Source organism: Globicephala melas, chromosome 8 (genome assembly GCF_963455315.2).
Source record: "Globicephala melas chromosome 8, mGloMel1.2, whole genome shotgun sequence".
NCBI lineage: Eukaryota > Metazoa > Chordata > Mammalia > Artiodactyla > Delphinidae > Globicephala > Globicephala melas.
In genome coordinates this window covers 53041955-53065577 of record NC_083321.1, presented here as the reverse complement: position 1 = coordinate 53065577, position 23623 = coordinate 53041955, and the positions used below count along the sequence as shown (strand labels likewise).

Below are 23623 nucleotides of genomic sequence, written 5' to 3'. Positions count from 1 at the left end.
GAGCCATGGCGGCTGACCCTGCGCGTCCAGAGCCTGTGCTCCGCAACGGGAGAGGCCACAACAGTGAGAGGTCCGTGTACCGCAAAAAAAAAAAAAAAAAAAAAAAAAGACACTTGCGCCTCAATGTTCATTGCAGCACTATTTACAATAGCCAAGTTATGGAAGCAACCTAAATGCCCATTGACAGATGAATGGAAGAAGATGTGGTACATATATACAATGGAATATTACTCAGCCATTAAAAGGAACGAAATTGGGTCATTTGTAGAGACATGGGTGGACCTAGAGACTGTCATACAGAGTGAAGTAAGTCAGAAAGAGAAAAACAAATATCGTATATTAATGCATATACGTGGAATTTAGAAGAATGGTACAGATGAACCGGTTTGCAAGGCAGAAATAGAGACACAGATGTAGAGAACAAATGTATGGACACCAAGGGGGGTAGTGGGGGAGGGTGGGGTGGTAGTGTGATGAATTGGGAGATTGGGATTGATATGTATACACTAATACGTATAAAACAGATAACAAGAACCTGCTGTATAAAAATAAAATTAAATTAAATTTAAAAACATGTAGACATTGTTTCTCCCACTTTCTCTTCTAATGAGATCAATTTTAATGCTCAGTGCAGGGGCTTGACCTACAAGTGGTAAATGTCCAAATACCCAAAAACTCATTTACTACTAGGCATTTGGGAAATCTTCCATACTTTTAGGCACAAAGAAACGATATCTAAAAAAAGAAAAAAAAAAAAGATATCTATCCAAAACTCAGTCTGTTCATTTATTCAGAGCTTACTTTCATATTACATATCTTAAAATGGTTACAAAAGTTGTTTCCAATTTATCTTACTATAACATGGACGAGAAAAAAAAATATCAAAAATAGTCCATGCAGATTTGTTTCAGTGATTTATTTAAAATTCTTCCTCTACCAAGGAGTTATTTAATTACCCTAAGCCTCAGTTTCCTCATTTGTAAAATGAGGATAATAATAAAAACCTGAAAGCGTTATTATGAAAATTAGAGACAAAGAGTAAAAAGTGCTTTGCATATAGGTAATCAATAAAAGCAGACACTCTTATTTATGAAGCTAAGACAAATGAACTTCCAAGTGCTCTACTTCAAAATTTTTTTTCTTCTGGTTTATGACAATGACTATCAAGTCCTTAGCACTGGCAAATATGTCTCAAAGACTACAAGAATGGTGTCATATATATATATATATATATATATATATATATATATATTTTGGCCACACTGCATGCCTTGCAGGATATTAGTTCCCTGACCAGTGAAAGCACCAAGTCCAAACCTCTGGACTGCCAGGGAATTCCCACATATATACTTTTTTATTGTTGCTATCCTGTAACTGTTTAATGTCAAGATACAACATACAAATAGCAAAATGCTTAAAACAGCTATGCATTGTTTAAAGGATAAAGCAAACCCCTGTGTAACCACCACTTAGTCAAGAAACAGAACGCTGGCGCCCTAGAAGCTCCCCGTGAGCCCCTTTCTCATTATAGCCCCAAAGCTCTTCACTATCCATGCTTTCTGTATAGTTTTCATCCCAACCAATATAGTATAATGTTGCCCATTTTTGAACTATACATAAAAAGAGTAACTTTGTGGAGATTCTCTCTTGTTGTGCTTCTTTTACTCAACATTAGGCTTGTAAAATTTACCTTAATCACTGCATATAGCTATGGTTTCATGGCTGCACAGTACTCCATTACATAAATATATCATGATTAAAGACAAACATATTGCTGACATTTTCAACTTGCTTCCAGTCTTCGGGTATTACGAACAGCGCTGCCATAAACATTCTCATATGCATATCTTCAAGTTCACTGGAAAATGCCAAAGTGTTTTCTAAAATGATTTTATCAATTTACACTCTCATCACCTCTACCTAACCAATTTATTGTGCTTTCTTTTTTTTTTTAATCATGCATTTGCTCAAAACGAGATTGGGAGGAATCATAGAACATTACTGCTAGAAGGAAATGAAGAGGCTATTTACTTCAACTTCCTTATTTTAAAAGAATCTAGAGCTTAGAAAGATTGAGAGACTTGCCCAATGTCACTGTGAGGCAACTCTTTGCTTAAGGCTAGCGCACAATCTAGGGCTCTTGCTAAGACACTAAGCAGCCTTGCAAGGAAGGCAGTCTGGAAACAAAGAGATACAACTATCATCTATACATGTAAACACAGTGCGGACAAAGAAATGTTTTAAAGCCATTTAGAAAAACACGTCAACAACAACGTTTTGTTGTACAATGAGTTTTGGGAGCCTCATTAGATAAATAAGGACACTGAGGCCCAGAGTGAAATTTCTTACACAACACCACAATTATCAAGTGGCAACACTCCCACAAGACAAGCATGTCCACAATTTTAGCATACATCTGGGCAATATTTCTCCCCCTACATAAAGGGTAAATGTTTGTTTGGTGCCTTTACCTTTTTTATTTTAATAATTTTAATTATAGTATATGTATTCAACTCTGTACCCTTCTTTCTCCACTAATAACAAATGAATTCTTTGCTATTATCTAATCTTCATAAAACTTTTAATGACTAAGGATATTCCTTTATTTAACCTATCCCCTAGATGCTAGGTACACAGGCCTCTAGGTACCCCTAGGTACACGGGCCTCTCACTGTTGTGGCCTCTCCTGTTGCGGAGCACAGGCTCCAGACGCGCAGGCTCAGCGGCCACGGCTCACGGGCCCAGCCGCTCCACAGCATGTGGTATCTTCCCGGACCGGGGCATGAACCCGTGTCCCCTGCACTGGCAGGTGGATTCTCAACCACTGTGCCACCAGGGAAGCCCTGATAAATGTCTTTTAACTGTCTTCAGGAAGTTAGAATTATTTCCTCATGATAAGAGTTCCTAAGAAGAACTTAATTAAAGTTGAAAATTCTTATTAAATCTACTTCAGAGAAGAAACTGTGAGGATCAGTTATGAGCTTTTTGTGTGAAAGCACTTTGAAAACTATAAAGCACTCCTTAAATGTATGGTGGTATTATCATTATTATTATAAGTCCATCTTGTATTGGACTTGACCCCTTATTTACCTGACGTGGTATTCCATAAATCTTTGCTTATTTTCTGTAAACAAAATCACCAACATACAGCGTACTGTTTGTAAATGATCTCTTAGAGAATCTTAAAATCTTTTCGATCATGTTGTGTTAAGTCAAAAAGCTTGAAGGTGATGATTTAAAAAGCAAAACAAAACTGTACTTCCCAAAGAACTTTACACATACATCCATTATTAGTGCATACTACATTGCAATGTCACCCTGGCTAGAAGGCAAGCAGCACCAGGGTTAGGAACAGAGTCCTCTTCAACCTTTTCTCCTCAATGCCCAGCCCAGCGCCTGACACAGAGTAAATGATCAATCAGCCCTGCTTGGAGCCACAGAAACGCCAAGAGAGTAAACAGAAATCATAATACCAGTCTTAGGGCTCAGATGAAAGAAAAGAAACATTTTACAGCAGATGAAAAGTGCCAAGCAGAGGAAAAGAATGAAGAAGTGAGCCAGGCAGTGGCAGATGGGAGTTTAGATGCTTCTTCCAAAAGCTGTCTTCAGTCCAGCCTTTGTCCTACTGCCATAGACTGCTTTTATACAGCAAGGGAACTGACAATCCTAGAGAGGACTGGGAGAAGAAAGGAGGTAAAAACAGAGGAAAACTGACACATCTGTGACTCAGCAAATTCTTCACCCTTACCTGCAAGGCCTATGTATTATTTTTTTATATCTTATATCATTTGGGGGGGTTCTACAGTCTACCATAATTTTTTTTTACAGCATTATTTATCAGAAGGTATCGGTGATTCACCAAAGAACTTGAAACAGCAAATATATATATATAATATTTATATGAAATGAAATATATACATATATATAAAATATGAAATGCCTGAACTTAACATTCACTAATAGTCAGAGAGCTACAAATAAAAGCACAGAGATATTATGTTTCTTCTCTCATATAAAAAAGGTTAATAACAAACAACATTGGCAAGAGGATAAAGAAACAGATATGTCAAACTTTATAATTTATGTGTTCTTTGACCTAGCAATGAGATACTTATCTTAAGGGAATAACTGAACACAGGTATAACTAAGTAGAAAGATGCTTCTCTCATTGTAATGTTGTTCATAATAGGCAAGTCTTGGAAATAATCTAAGTGTCCAACAACAAGGAAACTGTTAATGTCGACACAACAGGATGCAAAGCAGACAACAAAATTTTATACAACTATATTCATCAATATGAAACTATCTTCACAAAACAGTTAAATGAAAAAAGTAAGACACACAACAGAATGCACAATGTGAAACCATTTATGTAAAATATTACCTATTTAACTTATGCATGTATATTTATTTGCATAGATGTTTGGAAAAATGTTCACCAAAATATTACAATGGTTATCTCTGAGTAATGGAATCCAAAGTGGTTTTAATGTTTTCCTTAATGCTTTTCTGTATTTTGAAAAAGTTTATACCGAGATTGAATCATTTATATGATAAAAAAAAGTTATTTCTATTTTGAAAAAATACTACCTTAACTTGAAACTAAAAGTTCACTGACAGTGAACAAGGTGTCTGAATTTTCCTTCCTCATACATGGTACTCTCACTGATGCAGCTAAAAAGGCAACTCCCCCACTCCTTTACTTATTATTCTTAACTTGCATTTAGCTTGTAATCCACTTCCACACATCTTCACCTCATGTTGTATTTGTGGAATGTGGAATTTCTTTATCACAAAGATTACACTGTACTTTGCATTTTATTTAGTTAGCAACACTTTTTTAGTACTTACTCAGTTCCAGGCACTATTCTAAATGCTTTAAAAATATTATTTAATCCTTATAACAACTCTAAGAGATGGGAATTATAATTATAGGTATTATTTTCCCTGTTTTACAGATAAAGACACTGAAGTACAGAGAGATTAAGTAATTTACCCAAAATCATACAGCTAAAGTGATAAATTGGCATTTGAACCTTGTAGTCTAAATCCATAGTACTTGCTCTTAAATATTCAGCTATGCTGCATTTATTTTAGTTCATTTTATTCTAGGATTTTGGCCTTTCCCTTGATAAAGTTACATTAATTAGGATACTAATTTTATCCTCCCTGGAAACCCAAATCAGCACATTTTAAAATGCTTTTCTCTACTGGACACCAAAATTTACATATAACAATTTTTTGAAGTTCATTTCTTTAAATAGCTTAAACCTAAGCTACGCTGGTCCCTTTGATGCCAACTAAAATCAGACCAAATTCACTTTTCATACATATTATTTCTCATAATTCACTTCATGAGGCTTAGCCATAAAAAATAGTTGGAATTTATATTCTACCTTCTCTGAACTAAGCATTATATATTTTATTTCAGTTGAGGTGCATTCTTTAAATATTTTTCTCCCAGCAACAAATGTCACTCATAGGAGTGCCTCGGAAAAGGCTCACATCATTACTGAATAAGCAACTTGTTTCTTTAATTAAAGAAAAAAATTTGCCAGCTTAAAATATTAAAACATGCAGAATAAAGGCCTAAAGTGAATTTTTAAAAACAACTAGGATAAAGGAAGAGACAGAAGTTATCAAAGATGCTAAACCAAGTAAGGTGCTAAATTTTTACTTGGCTCTTAGGTAGCCACAGACAAAAGGGAAACCTGCTATTTAATGTTTCTTTCTGACTGATAAAAGGAAGTCAGCAAGTCCCCTGAACTTAGAGTGAGATGATGAGGATCTGAATTTCTTTGCTCACTATTCAGAGTCTCAGTTTACCTAAATGGAAAGTGGGGATAATAATACCAACACTTTTAGGGCTTTTGAAAAGGATAAAAGAGGTAATATATGTGAAAGATCTCTGTACCCTAAAGTAAGCTATATAAATATGAGTTAAAACTTTTATTTTTCATTTGGAAAGATATTTTTGGCATTGGATTTCTAGTTTCAGTTTAAAGTAGGAGAAAATGTCCAACTGACATAAAAATAAATTATTTTACCTTGTTAATTTATCACCCTCAGCACTTGGAAGTACAGTGATCACAGCCAATGTATCATTAAAAATGTTTAGTAAATTGGTTAATAACTGATATGATTCTTTAAAAAATTAATACAAGAACATTTAACCAATCACTTGCAAGTTCAAAAAGGTAGTATGTTATCCCTTAAATACAGAATGGAACTTTTGAAAAACAACTATATACGTGATTTTTCTACTTCCGTTAAAGCCTCCATTTAAACAGACATGAGTCAAGATGCATTTAAATATATATTTAAATACACACACATATTTAAATAGAAATAAGTTCATTAACTATCAATCTTAAGGAAGGAAAGAACAATTTCCTGGTTGACTCATTCACCACTCATTCTTTCAACAAGTATTTATTAAACATCTGAACATGCCCAGGGAGCTCACATAGACCAGTTTTAGTTCCAAGTATAACAACTGGTAACAGTATGGTGCCAGGGCCAATGGTGGTCAGTCAAAAATGTCTTTCCTATCCCCACTATTAAGGTAACCTATTCCAGCCAGCCTGGAACAGCCCTTCCTTTGCACCTCTGCTTCTCCTCCTCTCTAACGAGCCAGATGCTTTCCTGCCTTGAACTTCCAGTTCGGGTGCCGTATCTGTCTATTGAAGCATTCCCACTCCACATGAGCCTAACAAGAATAACAACATGAAGCGCAAAAAATGGCAGCTACTATTTACTGAGTACCCTTTCTGCAGACAAAGCCTGAGCTACAAACTCAACCCTCATTTTTTATTGTCCCCGCAACAATCCTATAATGAGTATCCAACCTTTACAGAAATAAGGGAATGGAGGTGCAGTGAACTGTATTACATGCCCAAGCTCATCATCTCGGTGGGAAGCGCATCCACGTCTTTGGGACTCTTCCTGCTGAGAGCCAGAACCGCATTTTGACTGGAACTTCTCCTTTGACAGTTATCACTGCATGCCTTGTACTAGTTAACTATTTACATAGTGTGCATATTTTTTTATCCCCAAATACGAACACCTGGGGTAAACTCAGCCTCTCACAGGCCTTGCACAGCTCACTCAGATATTTGTGGATTTACATTACACACGTACACGAAAATGTAATTGTTCTACTATTAAAAAGAAAAAAAGCCCACCAAGGAATACTTATGAGTAGAGGAGACCATCATCATCATCTTTCAAAGTGAGGATGTGACTGAAAATCCTCTTTGTCCACAGCAGTATGAAGCTTAAGTCTGAACTGATTTAGTGGAAACAATGTAGAGCCCATGGAAAAACTTAAGAGACAGGATTTCTGTCACAATAAAGTGCTTTAATATTTACCTTACTGTCTCTTATATCTGAAAACATCACTCTACAGAGCAGAAACAAATTTATATATGTATATGTAAAACACCTATTAGTGCTAATATGGTAACTGAAACCTTATTTTTAAGAAAAACATGGAAGAACAAATGTCCAAGATTAGTGGAATGGTTAAATAAATGATAATATATGCACATTATGCACATAAATGAAATACTACATATTAAAAATATTGACTTAGAGAGTTTTTAGTTGAGCAGTATACATAATGTTATCTCAACTATAAAGGAAAAGACAAAAAAGTTTGGAATATCCAGAAGGTGTATGTGAATTTTAAAAGACTATTTTAAAAACTCTGTTCTTCTATCCTTTTTGTACTTTAAAAAATTTCTACAATTGGAATGTATTTTATTATTATTATTTTTTGCGGTACATGGGCCTCTCACTGTTGTGGTCTCTCCCGTTGTGGAGCACAGGCTCCAGACGCACAGGCTCAGCGGCCATGGCTCACGGTACCAGCCGCTCCGTGGCATGTGGGATCCTCCCGGACTGGGGCACAAACCCGTGTCCCCTGCATCGGCAGGCGGACTCTCAACCACTGCGCCACCAGGGAAGCCTGGAATGTATTATTTTTGAAAAGAGTATTTTTTAAAGAAAAATGATATGGTGGTATTAGCATAAGGACAGACATATATATTAACGGAACAGAATTTAGAGTTCAGATATAAATCTTTACACTTATAGTCAATTAATTTTCAACAAGAGCACCAAGACAATTCAATGGGTAATGAGTAGTCTTTTCAACAAATTTTTCTGGGCTAAATGGATATCTACATGCAAAAGAATGAAGTTGGACCCTTTCCTTACACTATATAAAAAAAATTAATTCAAGATGGATTACAAACCTAAATGTGTAAGCTAAAACTACACAGAAGAAAACCTAAAAGTACTTGGGCTAAGCTTTCTTAGATATGACAACAAAAGCAAAAGCAAGAAAAGAAAATGTAGATAAAACTGGACTTCATCGAAACCAAAAACCTTTGTGTTTCAACAGACACTATCAAGAGAGTGAAAAAGACAACCTGCAAAATGGGAGAAAATATTTGCAAATCATATATCTGAGAAGGGACTTGTGTTTAGATTATATAAAGATCTCTTACAGCTCAATAATAAAGAAAAATTACCCAATTTAAAAATGGACAAAGGGTTTGAACAGGTATTTCTCCAGGGAAGATATACAAATGTCCAATAAGCACATGAAAAGATGCTCAACATCATTAGCCTTTAGGGAAATTCAAATCAAAACCACAATGAGAATACAATGGAGAAAAGACAGTCTCTTCAATAAGTGGTGCTGGGGAAACTGGACAGCTACATGTAAAAGAATGAAATTAGAACACTCCCTAACACCACACACAAAAATAAACTCAAAATGGATTAAAGACCTAAATGTAAGGCCAGACACTATAAAACTCTTAGAGGAAGACACAGGCAGAACACTCTATGATATAAATCACAGCAAGATCCTTTTTGACCCACCTCCTAGAGAAATGGAAATAAAAACAAAAATAAACAAATGGGACCTAATGAAACTTCAAAGCTTTTGCACTGCAAAGGAAACCATAAACAAGACGAAAAGACAACCCTCAGAATGGGAGAAAATATTTGTAAATGAAGCAACTGACAAAGGATTAATCTCCAAATATACAAGCAGCTCATGCAGCTCAATATCAAAAAAACAAACAACCCAATCCAAAAATGGGCAGAAGACCTAAATAGACATTTCTCCAAAGAAGATACACAGAGTGCCAACAAACACATGAAAGCATGCTCAACATCATTAATCATTAGAGAAATGCAAATCAAAACTACAATGAGGTATCACCTCACACCAGTCAGAATGGCATCATGAAAAAATCTACAAACAACAAATGCTGGAGAGGGTGTGGAGAAAAGGGAACCCTCTTGCACTGTTGTGGGAATGTAAATTGATACAGCCACTATGGAGAACAGTATGGAGGTTCCTTAAAAAACTACAAATAGAACTACCATATGACCCAGCAATCCCACTAGTGGGCATATACCCTGAGAAAACCATAATTCAAAAAGAGTCATGTAGGGCTTCCCTGGTGGCGCAGTTGTTGAGAGTCCGCCTGCCGATGCAGGGGACACGGGTTCGTGCCCCGGTCCGGGAGGATCCCACATGTTGCGGAGCGGCTGGGCCCGTGAGCCATGGCCACTGAGCCTGCGCTCCGCAACGGGAGAGGCCACAACAGTGAGAGGCCCGCATACCGTAAAAAAAAAAAAAAAAAAAAGAGTCATGTACCACAATGTTCACTGCAGCTCTATTTACAATAGCCAGGATATGGAAGCAACATAGGTGTCCACTGACAGATGAATGGATAAAGAAGATGTGGCACATATATACAATGGAATATTACTCAGGCATAGAAAGAAATGAAATTGATTTATTTGTAGTGAGGTGGATGGACCTAGAGTCTGTCATACAAAGTGAGGTAAGTCAGAAAGAGAAAAACAAATACCGTATGCTAACACATATATATGGAATCTAAAAAAAAAAATGGTTCTGAAGAACCTAGGAGCAGGACAGGAATAAAGACGCAGATGTAGAGAATGGACTTGAGGACACAAGGAGAGGGAAGGGTAAGCTGGGACGAAGTGAGAGAGTGGCATGGACATATATACACTACCAAATGTAAAATAGATAGCTAGTGGGAAGCAGCCACATAGCACAGGGAGATCAGCTTGGTGCTTTGTGACCACCTAGAGGGGTGGGATAGGGATGATGGGAGGGAGATGCAAGAAGGAGGAGATATGGGGACACATGTGTATGTATAATAGCTGATTCACTTTGTTATAAAGCAGAAACTAACACACCACTGTAAAGTAATTATACTCCAATAAAGATGTTAAAAACAAACAAAAAGCCACAATGAGATACCACTTTACTAGTAGGAGGCTATAATAGAAAGGACAGAAATTGGAACTTTAATACATCGATGGTGGGAATGCAAAATGGTGTAACTGCTTTTCACACACAGTCTGGCAATTCCTCAAAATGTTAAACATACTTACCATATGGCTCAGCAACTCCACTCACAAGTACTGGGTTGGCCAAAGAGTTCATTCGGGTTTTTCCGTAACATCTTATGGAAAAACCCGATCGAACTCTTTGGCCAACCCAATATCTACCAATATATACCCAAGAGTAATGAAAACATGGCCCCACAGAAAACTTGTATTTATACATTAATGCTCATAGCAGCATTATTCATAATGACGCCGAAGTGTAAACAATCCAATGTCTATCAACTGATGAATGGATGAATGGAATGTGGTATATCCATATACATCTTTGAATTACCAAAATGATTTGTTAATAAAAAGCAATGACTGATGCATACTACAATATGGATGAACCATAAACCTATGCTAAGGGAAAGAAGCCAGTCACAAAGACCACATATTTTATTCTATTCCATGAAATGTCCAGAATAGAAACAGAAGTGGAATGGTGGCTGCCTAGGGTCGGAAGTCTTAGGGGAACAGGGAGTGACTGCTAATGAGTACAGGGTTTCTTTATGGGCAATGAAAATATTTTAAAGCAGACTGGGGTGATAGTTGCACCACTAGTTGAATATATTTTAAAAAACATTGAATTATACATTTTAAGTGGGTGAATTGTATGGTTTGTGAATTATATCTCAGTAAATTGTTTGTTGTTAAGATACAGGACTTTTAAAAAATAGTTTCTACTCTATTATTGGCAATTTTGTAGGCAGCAGGAGGGAATGATGGCATTTTGACTATTAAAATACCCTTGGAATTTGTATTCTTGATTCCAAGAAGAATTAAGAAAATAAAAATGCATTTTCTCTTCATGTGTCATATATATTGAACTGTATGTTAGAGAAATAGACATGAATTTAAGCTGCTGGGTGTAAACTGGCATTGATCCCTTCTAAATAGCTGTGCACTGTGGGCCCCATGAGTAGTCAAGTTTTACAGAAAGACCATGTCCCTGGCAGAACAGAAGTTTCCAACTGTTTTTGGAAGGAGAAGCTACTGTTACTTTCTATGAAGTCTTAAAGTAAACTGAGAAAAAAGAGAGGTAAAAGAGTAAAAAGAAGAGAGGTCATGAAATCTCCAGGATCTAATCCTAGTTCTACTTAATTCCTGATCTCAGGGGTCTCATATGTAAAAAGGCAGATGTCTGTGCCTTATCCACCTCATAGGATTGTAATAAGGCCCACATTAAAAAAGAAAAAAGAAGAAGAAACAAAGTGGGATATAGCTGGATCTGACCTCAGAAGATTTGATCTTGAATTCTGTTTGTCATTTAATAGCTTCATCATCCTCGATAAGTTAGCATAGCAGCAACTCAATCTCTTAACTAAAGATAGACCTGGTCAACGTACTTCACAAGGTATGAAATGAGATACAGAAGTGTAAGTAAACCAAAAGCCATTAAGTTCAATACAAATTTAAATCATCATTAATATTTGTAAACTACACCCTCAAAGTATTACTCTTAAGTCCCTGAACTTTCAAGAAAGTAGAGAAGCCTGGCTCAAGGAAACTCAAAAGCAATAGGGAAGAATCCACTGATAGCTGCTGGCCTGATGATTTGTATTGCACAGTACTACCAGAATTCAAATTTGTAGGTCTCTTATATAATGTTTCCACATTTGGGGAACTGACACATGTGTCTTGGTTTATCAGTCTATGAGCAGTTGAGATGTTTTATAGGAAAGCTGGGTGACTACATTCTCTAGGACGGTGGTTCTCAAACTTTTTGGTCTCAAGATCCCTTTACTCTCTTAAAATTGAGGACCCCAAAAAGCTTTTGTTTATGTAGGCATATACAAATATGAAACTGAAAAAGCTTTTAAGTATTTACTAATTCACTTTAAAATAATAATAGAAATCTATTACTTGTTAATATAAATAACATTTTTAATGAAAAACAAGCATATTTTCAAAAAAAGAAATTTAGTGAGATGAGCGACACTGTTTTACATTTTTGCAAGTCTCTTTTGCAATGACTGCCTTAATAGAAGACAGCTGGATTCTCATATATTCTTCTGCATTCATTTTGTTACCACATGTTGTTTCATGAGAAAATGTAATTGGGAAAGAAAGGAGTATTTTAATAGCCTTTTCAGATAATTGTAGATATTCTTCTCTGATACTACCTCCAAACTTAACAAGTAGTAGCTTCTTAAAGGTTAGTAGCAATGTAGAATCTGAAGCCATTTCAATATATTTTTTACAGCTGTTACATTAAAATCCATTGGGGTGGGCTTCCCTTGTGGCGCTGTGGTTAAGAATCTGCCTGCCAATGTAGGAGAAACAGGTTCGAGCCCTGGTCCGGGAAGATCCCACATGCTGCGGAGCAACTAAACCCATGCACCACAACTACTGAGCCTGCACTCTAGAGCCTGTAAGCCACAACTACTGAGCCCGCGTGCCACAACTACTGAAGCCCGCGCACCTAGAGCCCGTGCTCCCAACGAGAAGCCACCACAATGAGAAGCCTGCGCACCGCAACAAAGAGTAGCCCTGACTCGCCGCAACTAGAGAGAGCCTGTGCGCAGCAATGAAGACCCAACGCAGCCAAAAATAAAAATAAGTAAAATAAAATAAATTTATATATGTAAAAAAAAAATCCATTGGGTTTTTGCACGTTGAAGAGATCTTTAGCTGTACATGACTTCATAGCAACATACACTGGTCATTTTGAAAATACTGGCTCACTGAGTTATATACATTTTAAATGCTGACACATTCATTATAAAATATTTTAATCTCTTTTGTTAAATATCACTACCAACTTCATCAAAAACACCTTTAAGAAACGGGAAGCTGTCAAGGTCATGGTGGCAAATGCAAGTTTTCCGACATACTAATGATACTGTCATTCAAAATCTTGAATCTCATCATCAGTTGATTTCCTTTAAGAGGCTCACTTCATTCATTTTTGCAGAACATGTCTGCCAAATACCTGCCTGTATAGTTGGCTGTGTTAGTCAATCTTTCAAGATGGTGCTCCATGAAAAATATCAGCTGGTTTAGTTAGCAACTCAATTGCACAAGTGCTTTATGCCTATTTCCCTTTCCATCACACAGAATATTAAAAAAATATGTAGTCAAGGGTCAACATTTAATATAATTAATAACTTTTACTGCTTAATCAAGGACATTCTTTTTTTTGTTGTTGTTGTTGCATTGGGTCTTCGCTGCTGCACATGGTCTTTCTCTAGTTGTGGTGAGCAGGGGCTACTCTTCATTATGGTGTAGTTCAGTACTTGCAGTGTGTGGGCTCAGTAGTTGCGGTGTGCGGGCTCAGTAGTTGTGGCTCACGGGATCTAGAGGGCAGGCTCAGTAGTTGTGGCACACAGGCTTAGTTGCTCCGCGGCACATGGGATCTTCCCGGACCAGGGATCGAACCCGTGTCTCCTGCATTGGCAGGTGGATTCTTAACCACTGCGCCACCAGGGAAGCCCCAAGGACATTCTTAAGTTAAACTGGTTTTTGTCTTTTTGTTTTGTTTTGAAACTATGAGTTTGCTGAAAGTGCCCCTTTTTCTATCTTAGGTCAACAAACTCATGTTCTGAAACCAATTTCCTTTCCCCCTCCCTAAGACTTTACTCCTTCAAGTATCCCTTCTTTACCTTGTATTAGCAATTGCTCTCTTCATTTGATCACTCTCATCAGCATATAAACCTGCCCTGATATTTGCCATCTTAAAAAATAAAACACACCAAAAAGGTTCCACATCCCCACAAAACAAATAAAAAACAAAACAAAAAAAACCCAAAAGACCTCCCTTAAACCTACAGTCTTTTCCAGTTATGAACCCACATGTCTATCTCACTGCACAAAAAACACCTCAGGAGGGCTGTCTATAATCAATGGCACTTCCTCACTTCCTATTCACTCTTCAACACACCTGCTGCTCTACTGAAACTGCTCGTTAATGACTTCCATGTCCCCAAGTCCACTGGATACTTCATCTGACAGAGTTCACGTATTTAGTTGATTACTCTTTCCTTCCAGAAATTTACTTCTCTTAGTTTCCAAATTATTACTTTCTCCTGGTTTTCTCTCTACCCAACTGGCCATTCCTCAGTCTTTGCTGGTTCATCCTCCTCTATCCAACATCTAAATGTGATTTCCCAGGGCTAAATCCCACGGCATGTTTCTGTCTGCATCTGTCTCTCTCTGCTCTGGCTAGCTCTGCACTCTCTTCCTGGTTGATCGCACCTGGTTCCATGGACTTAAACATCATCTTTATATTGATGACTACCAAATTTGTACCTCTAGTAACTGACCTCGCACCCTGAGTTCCAGAACCATATTCTGTTGCTCACTTGATGACTCTGCTTTAGATTTCTAAAAGGCAACTCAAGCTTAACATTTCCAAAGCAGAACTTCTGGTTCTCCCAACCCCTGTCTCTTGGACCCTTCTCCATCTCAATAAACAGCATTTTCATACATCCAGTTGCTCATACACAAAACCTAGGAGTCATTCTTGATTACTCCTTTTCCTCCATCTCCCACATTCATTAGTTCATCTCCCATAATATACTGCAACATATAACATTATATTAGTTTCAGGTATACAACATAATGATTCGATGTATGTATATATTGTGAAATAATCACCACGATAAGTCAACATCCATCACCACACATAGTTACAAACTTTTTTTTTCTCGTGGTGAAAACTGTTAAGATATACACTCTGAGCAACTTCTGAATATACAATACGATATTAACTGTAGTCAACATGCTGTACATTATATCTCCAGGACTTATTTTATAACTGTAAATTGGTAGCTTTTGACAACCTTCATCCATTTCTACCACCCTCTACCCCGACCTGTGATAACCACCAATATGTTCTTTTTATCTATGAGTTTGGGTTTTTTTTTTTTAACTTAGATTCCACATGAGTGAGATAATATGGTATTTAATTCACTTAGCATAATGCCCTCAAGGTCCATCCACATGTTGTTGCAAATGCCAGGATTTCCTTCTTTTCATGGCTGAATAATATTCTACTGTGTACGTGTGTGTGTGTGTGTGTGTGTGTGTACACACACGTACACACACCACATTTTCTTTATCTATTCATCCATTGATGGACACTTAGGTTATTTCCATGTCTTGGCTATTTTAAATAATGCTGCAATAAACATGGGGGGTACAGGTATCTTTTCAAGTTAGTGTTTTCGTTTCCTTTGGACAAATACCCCAAAGTGGAAATGCTGGATCAAATGCTGCCCTTTTCACTTTGCAGGGTGATGATGAGGGTCACATGGATATATATGTATGTATATCATAAACTATAAAGCTTTCCACAAACATAAGGTACAAGTATTATAATTTTTGATTTACTACTTTTTATGCTCTAGGAACTAAAAGCAAACTACTGTGCTATACACAAATACTAATATAATGTCCTTATAAACTTACTGACAATTACGGCAGGAGCTGGTTTCTTAAATCAACATTAATTACACTGTACTTGAAATTTACCAGGCCCATTCCTAGTGTTGCAGGCTGCCCAACAGGGAAGACTATTTCCAGCCAAAGGGGCTGACACTTGAAAAATATTAGTAAGTGGTGCTAAGAACAAGGCATTTTGCTTTATTCCCTTTCAGTACCCAACCCAGCACACACACCCCTTTAGACAATAGTGACAAGAAGAGGGCAAGCAGACCTTACCAACCCTCTCAGCTCTTCAAACAACACTTGAGGAATTCTACTTGAAGGCCTGTCTTTCTAAGCTTGTGCTTTCAAAACTTGAGCTGGACTGATCCCAAATACTGAAGTAACAAATACTACTAAATTCTGTCATTTCCTCTACCAGAAAAGTGATTTTACTACTACTTCTGGCTGTGATGAAAGGTCCTATTGACTATTCAAATCCTCAACCAAGTTATGGACGCAGTATTAAATGACTTCACTCCTTTTTCTCTGGCACTTTAACACACGTCAATGCTTTCATCCACCTCCACTAATGTGGCTTATAAATTACTGAGGTGGGACCATTTTAATAGTATGATTTGTTCACATCTCTAGAGTCTAAATGGGACTGACTGAGAAGACAAACTCCCCTTTGACAACATGTATTAGTATGTATGTATATAAAAATAAACCTTCACAAGTTGGAAATATCTTATTAATATAATACCTGGTTAGGAGCCATAATAATTAATGGTTCTTTGATTTGTTATAAGTTGAAATGTAAGAAAGTGATGGTAGTAAGGCTAAAGACAAAATGGAGTTAAAGTGAAAAAAGTTGAAGGTCACAAATTTGCTAAAAGTTTCTTTCTAAATGCTCAGAAGAGGCTTTCTGAATGAACCCTGAAACCTAAGAAAGTCCATTTATAAGAAGTTTATTGTCATCTCCTTCATTGTCATCTCCATCACTGCCATCACAGTGATGAAAAAACACTACAGAGAGCAAGATACTTGCTCCCTATAGAGTTTGCGTGGTTAACCCATTAAACACACACACAAATGTAATCTCTCAATTTCAAAGAGTATAAAGTTGCAGAGGATACAAAATTACTAGAAGTAATCCATTTTTTAAACAGATGAATAAAACTAGTTCCGCATACTCGTGGCCTTGGTTCAGTTAAGAATAAAATCAGAAGCTACCTGGGAAGTGCTCTAAAATGAGGACCAAACAGGGCTAGAGCTGAGTCTGATGTGAAGGGCTGGCTGTCCCAAATTTTCCACTGCACATAGTCAGCCTCCCTGTTGGTCTTGTTCTCAAAGCAAGCTGGGCTATTCTTAGCACCCCTTTATACCATACTTTGCCATTCCTATTGGGCCCTGAGAAGAAAGAATTAAGTGTGTGTGCATGTGCATGTGTGTGTTTGAAGCTGGGATTTATGAGGAAATCCAGGGATTTCAGCCCTAGCCTTAATTAGGAGTAGATTTCACCTGGAAACTTCCAACAGACTTCTTTCTGATCTTAGGCCTTATGTGCTTAAAGCAAGAAACAGGAAATAGGGCAAAGAGAGAAGAATCTCTGAACTCTGATCAGAACTTAGTTCTACTAAATGAGGCCAACCTTCCTGACATCCTGACTCCCACACTCTGGACCCCAGTTTCCAGGTACTCTTTTCCACCTTGGCTGACTTCACTGGAGGTACTCTCTAATTTACTTAGACCTCTTCTCCCTTAATGTATCCTTAGTCTGGCCCCTTCTTGACCCTTTCTGTCTAAGTACTACCTTCTCTATGGTATGACATCTGTGATCAGTAATGTGAGCTAGGTATCCTTGAAATTAAGGTCCTGTTTCCCAGACTGAGATACTCTTCTGCCAAAAATGGAGGGATGGAAATCATCAGTTGTGGGAAGAATGGCACATGGAAAGATGAGTCATGGGCCAGAGGCTGTGAGCAAGGCTGCTTGCCTGCAATGAACATAAGCTGGATGGCAGTAACAATAAAAGCAGTATGAGTGTGAGGTTATAAGCAAATGATTAATCGAGGACTGCAAACTAGAAATTTGATCCAGTATCAGAAAAGTATAAGAGTCTTAATAAAACCAATTTTTTAAAAAACATTAAACTGAGATTAGATGAGGGGAAGAAAGGCAAAGATGACACCACATGGAGGAATTATTCTAGATCCATCAGAAATGAATATGGGAATTGTTCAGTGAGTCTTCAGAATCATACAGATAAAAGGCAACGCAGGCTCATAAAAACAAAAGCATCACAAACCTTACTGCTTCTATAAAAAGGAAAGGTCTGAGGATACAGCTGATAATGTCACTAAAGAACAGCCAAACAGTGGGATCTCATCCATGTGATATTCCAATTGGAAGGATGTCCAAATAAAAACAAGGCGCTGAAGCTGATCTTCCTTTACAACTAGAAAATTTACGGCATGTCTACCTCTTGAAGTAGAGCCAAGTGAGCTAAGGAAATGCTATATATTTCTTTCAGGAAAATGCAAACCCAAGCATCTGATAGCCTTTCTATGGCATGTGGAAAGGCATTAAGTGAGATACGAACTGGTGTGATGTTAGGAGAGCCACAAAAATCCAAGCTGGGTTGGAAGGACCATGTGCTTGGTCTTTTCTTTGGGGCCCTAGATAATAGATGAGGAGACTATTAGGGACTTGCCAAAGTCAGTAAACCTTTACTCCGTAAACTCCCAATCAAAATGAGCCCCCAGAAGTGGTCTAAGGGAAGAAAGCTGTGTGAGAAGAAAGCTATTACCAGTCAAGCTGTAGAGGCAAGAGGTTATAAAGCCCACACATTCAAGTACAGTCTACTAGCAGGTAACAATTCAGTAAATGGCTTCTGAGTTTAGCCGGAGGATTGCAATCTGTACACACTGCTTCTTTGTGGTATTTATAATGGCACAGAAAAGGACTGTGGCCAAAAAAGAACTTTGCATTATCACTGTAGCTAGTTAAATAGGAGTCAACTGTAGTACTTACTCATAAAGAGGGTCAGAGATCCAAGGAAGCAGGCTGCATGTGGCAAGTAGGAGGGGAGTAAAGAGGAGTTACTTACCTGTGCTATGTTTTTGTTCAGAAGATAGACACCGTAATCAAACTGCAACTTCTCCCCTCCTTTTGGGTATAATGGAAACCTAAAAAAGGTAAAGTAGGGTCAGAAGTTTTAAAAAACTTGAGTAAAACCTCCTCCAAGTTGCTGACAAAGGCAGAAGTTGCCTGCATACAGCATAAACATCTGAAGACTTGGACTAAGTCACTTATATAGTCATTGTAACCTATTATCTTAATATCTTCATAACATTAGTCAAATCAGAATGATGGCTGCTTTGTTTCGAAGAAAAAATTGAATAGGTCATACAATAAGGGACAAATATATAAGAAAGTGACCCACTATTCTCAAGGAGTTGAGGCCACTATGTCTCATATTTATATATCATAAACCTACCACCCTGAGATTAAGATCCTAGAATTTTTTTTCCTCTTATACTTTGGACCTGACATCTCAACTTCTACTAAAAGGGACAGAAGATTAAGAAAAATATCAGACATGAAAGCGATATCTAAGGTTTCCGTTGCTTCTGAGGTGGCTAGTCAAATCCACAGCACCAATGAGCAAAGATTCATCAAAAATTCATTCACATTCGCAGGGGTCGCTATTTGGATGTTACTTCTCCAAGGCAATGTACTCATGCCATAGAGTTCTCATAAGACTTTCCATTTTAACCTGATTCACTGAAGCAACAAAGGCATGAGATCTGTAGATCTTTATAAAAGTGATGAGTTATTTTAGGGAGTAAGTTTCCTTCACTATTTCCCTTTTCCTACTCCTGCAAATGAAGAAGAAAAGGTTAGAGTATATCTATGTTCTAGTCATATTTTCCCCTGATTCTCAAGACCAAGCATGCATTTTGGCCTCTGCAATAGATTTCTCTACAAACAGATCAATCACAACTTAGACAGGGTCAAGAAGAAACTTTACTTTCCTTAGTTTTGCAATATCTGACTTTTCTTAAGAATAACATAACCTTACAGAAATAAATGGTAGGTGACAATTACTGGATATTCTTAATTTCAATTGTGTTTTAATTGTCTGAGGAAAAGATACATTGCATAATGCTTGGAGGATACTGTTTTCAAGGGAAAATGAAAGAAAGGAAACAGAATTTAAAGCTTTATATTAAATTCTCGAGTTTCTGATTACATAATGTCCAAAAGGTAAATTTGTCGTACTGTAAAATTACAGGCACTGGGGAGCGAGCAAGGTCATGATCTGTCTGTATTCTCTACAGTGGAACACCAAATGCTTCATACACCCATCAAGAAGATATAGCTTTGTATTTAATTGAAGCTATAAAAAATAAACTAGGACATACAGTTTGGCCCTAAATTGAGATGCATTAAAAATGACAGCAAAGCAAATTCGGGATAGTAAAGTGTAACACACCAGGCTTTTACAGGGTATCTGGGAATCCTTCAAACTTGTATGGGGTAGCCTGCAAAGAAACTACCTAACTGAAAGGATATATCAACAAAGGGGCAAGTATGAAGTAATTTACTAGAGTCCTAAAGCTCTATGCTGTATAGTTGTTATACTATAAACCATTACACGTAGACTATCTGCATAGCTCTCCAAACTCACAAATATCTCCATTTCCAAGTTATAAATGCAGAAACTGTTTCAAATGTTGGAAAAGTAAACTGAAATAAGCATACATTGAAAACCAAGCCTCTGAATCCTGATGAATGGATCTTATGACATTGACTTTATTACTTCACTGGGGCTTCTTTATAGAAAGAAAGAGCCCCAAGGTGTGTATGTACCATTAAAACAAATCTAAAGAGTGATTAGAGCCAAAGGTTCTAATAGGGAAACTTTAAGACAGATCAAATATTAGGACAGAGTTCACATCTTATGTTGCTTTCAAATTCTTAAGGGGTCACGTCAAGTTGAACAGTATAATAGCTTCCAACCATTACAGTCATCTTACTCTGTGAAAGTACATGGATTTATAGATCTACTAAGCAATCTAGAAAAATGAAATCCATCTAAAAGGGTAAAACCTATTACCATCAGGACATAAGATACAAATCAAAGGCATCTTAATTCAATATACATAGAGAATCTCATTAGCAGACTGCAGAAGGTTTAGATAAGAATGTGGTCATTCAAGTACAGCCAGAAAAATGTCCTTAGCACCATAAACAGAATTAATTTAAGGGAGTATTAGATTCAATAACTAGAGGAATAAGTATACATTTCCTATTATTATACTTTTACAGAAAATGCAATTAAAATGAGCAATATTAAATTCTTTTCCAAATTAAATTATATTTCCAAGTTGTTTGAAAAATTCACTGACCCTACGTGGTAAAAGTCAATGAATTAGAAAGCAATAAATAGATTATCTGTGAAGATGGTTTGGAGCTCTTTAGTACCTAGTAATTTCCGTGTGATTAAAGAATTATGACATGAGTACCAAAAAGCCAATGTAATCCCAGGCTGTATTAACAGAAAGAGAGCAGATAACCAGGGAACGTGCTAGTGCCAACTATCAATACTTAGTACTGTGTCAGATGATACTGACAGATCTACGTTTAGTTCTGGGAGTTAATATTTCTTTTTAGAAGCATACAGATAAATAACTGGAACCTTTCTTATAGGTTATGTTTCTTATAGGTTTTGTAATAATCTCATTTGACTATAAAAAGCATGCAGTGAAGCAGAGTGGTCCAGTGCTTTTGTTATTTAAAAGAAACTAACTTGCCTTGGTCACCTACTTAGTGGAAAAGATATGACACCTCAGCATTAGGTCTTTAGTTATACACTCAGTATTCTTTCTATTGTCACTGGGTCCTTTAGAGAAAAACACCCAGGATGAATAGGAGAATGGGAGCCATAGTTTTGAGAGAAATGGTTGACGGAACCACAGGTGTTTAGCCTGAAGGGCAGAAGTCTCATGGACAACAAATGAAGGACTTTCAGAGAGAAAAAAAGCTGGTTTTATTCTTACGGCATCAAGCAGGAAAACCCAAAGTTGATGGCAAAAAAGTTACAGGAAAGTTGATGTCACCACAGAATTAGTCAAAATCCAAAAGATCTTGAGTAGAGGAAGCTAAGCAGAGGCCGGTCAACCAATAATAACCATGCGGTGAGCTGTGGTGGCTGTGGTGGAAGTGGCGGGGAGCCCAGTCCCTGCTGGCACCATGCTTCACTTGTGGCTGCTGAAAACGGCTCAGAATCACCCACTGTTGGTCGAGCTCAAAAACGGGGAGGCATACAATGGGCATCTAGTGAGCTGTGACAACTGGATGAACATCAACTTGCGTGAGGTGATCTGCAAGTCCAGGGACAGAGACAATTTCTGGCTCATGCCCGAGTGCTACATCCGCAGCAGCACCATCAAGTACCTGCGCATCCCCAATGAGATCATCGACACAGTCAAGAGGGAGGTGGCGGCCAAGGGCCGTGGCCGTGGTGGCCTGCAGCAGAAGCGACAGAAGGGCCATGGCATGGGGGGTGCTGGGTGAGGAGAGATCCCAGGGACCAGCAGAGATCAGCCAGAAAGGAGGCCGGGCAGAGAGGCGGGCAAACAGTGAGCCGCCCCTCTGTTCCCCAGAGACTGAGCCGCAACCACCGAGCATCTGCTCCCACCCCCGAGGCCGCTTTTCTACGCTCCAGTTTATGAGTCTGTTCAGAACAAAACGAAGAGGCAGGTGTCCGGGTAGGACCCCCTGCCTGTCTTCTGTGATCCTCCTCTTTTTTTGTTAGCCAGGAGTTCTACAGTTGGAAATGTTATTCTGGGCTTCTGGTTTTGTGAAGTCGCAGCAGACTTGATTCCTGGGAGATTCTGCATGTAATGCATCTCTAAAGGCCTCACTCTTGTTTTAAGGTCAGGCATTTTCCAAACAGGTCTGTTTTGCATTTTGTGTTAGATCCCTGAGTGGTGAACAGAAGGGAGGTTTTTGTTTTAAGCTGTTTGCACTAAGACTGACAGCCTGGAGAATTTCCTGAAACACGGACCCCAAAATTGCTTTTTCAAAATGAATCCAGATGAACCTTTGCCTCAGAAGCTGTTCTGGGGGACAACACTGGGCCCTGTCCCATCACTTCCTCTCTCCCTCTTTTTGTGACAAAAAAAACCTCAACAAAACAAAACGAAAAACTACATCTATGAAAACAAAAACAAAACAAAAAACCCCCATGCATTCAGGGGTCTAGTAGGCTGAATGGTGGTCCCCCCGAAACATATGTCCATATCTGGAAACCCAGAACCTGTGAATGCAACATTATTTGGGAAAAGGGTAAGAATCTAGAGATTAGAATATCCTTGAATATCCAGTTGCGACCTAACTCCAGTTAAGTGTCCTTATAAGGACACAGAGGAGAGACACAGAGGAGGTGGTCACCTGAAGATGGAAGCAGAGATTCGAGTTACACAGCCACAAGCCAAGGAATGCCTGGAGCCAGCAGAAGCTGGAAACGGCAAGGAAAGAATCTCCCCTATAGAGCTTTCGGTGCCCTGCTGACACCTTGATTTTGGACTTCTGGCCTCCAGACCATGAGAGAATAAATTTCTGCTACTTTAAGTCACCAAGTCTGTGGTAATTTGTTACAGCAGCCCTAGAGCCTAATATGGGGGGAATAAAACACTGGATGGCCCATTGGACTCGATGGGGTATAATATCTCATCCGTCTCCAAGATTCTGTAATTCTGAATATGCCAAAATAAATATATTGAATATAACTTCATATTTC

The 23623-nt window shown here is 37.9% G+C and overlaps 1 protein-coding gene and 1 pseudogene across 1 annotated transcript in view; one reads left to right on the top strand and one right to left on the bottom strand.

Moving 5' to 3' along the window:
* UVRAG (UV radiation resistance associated) overlaps positions 1-23623 on the bottom strand; it is a 360244-nt gene that overhangs the window by 65782 nt on the left and 270839 nt on the right. The window contains 1 exon segment of the mRNA XM_060303729.1: positions 18923-19001. Within this exon segment, the coding sequence (XP_060159712.1) occupies positions 18923-19001 (79 nt within the window).
* Positions 22072-22395, top strand: LOC115841768 (U6 snRNA-associated Sm-like protein LSm4 pseudogene; annotated as a pseudogene).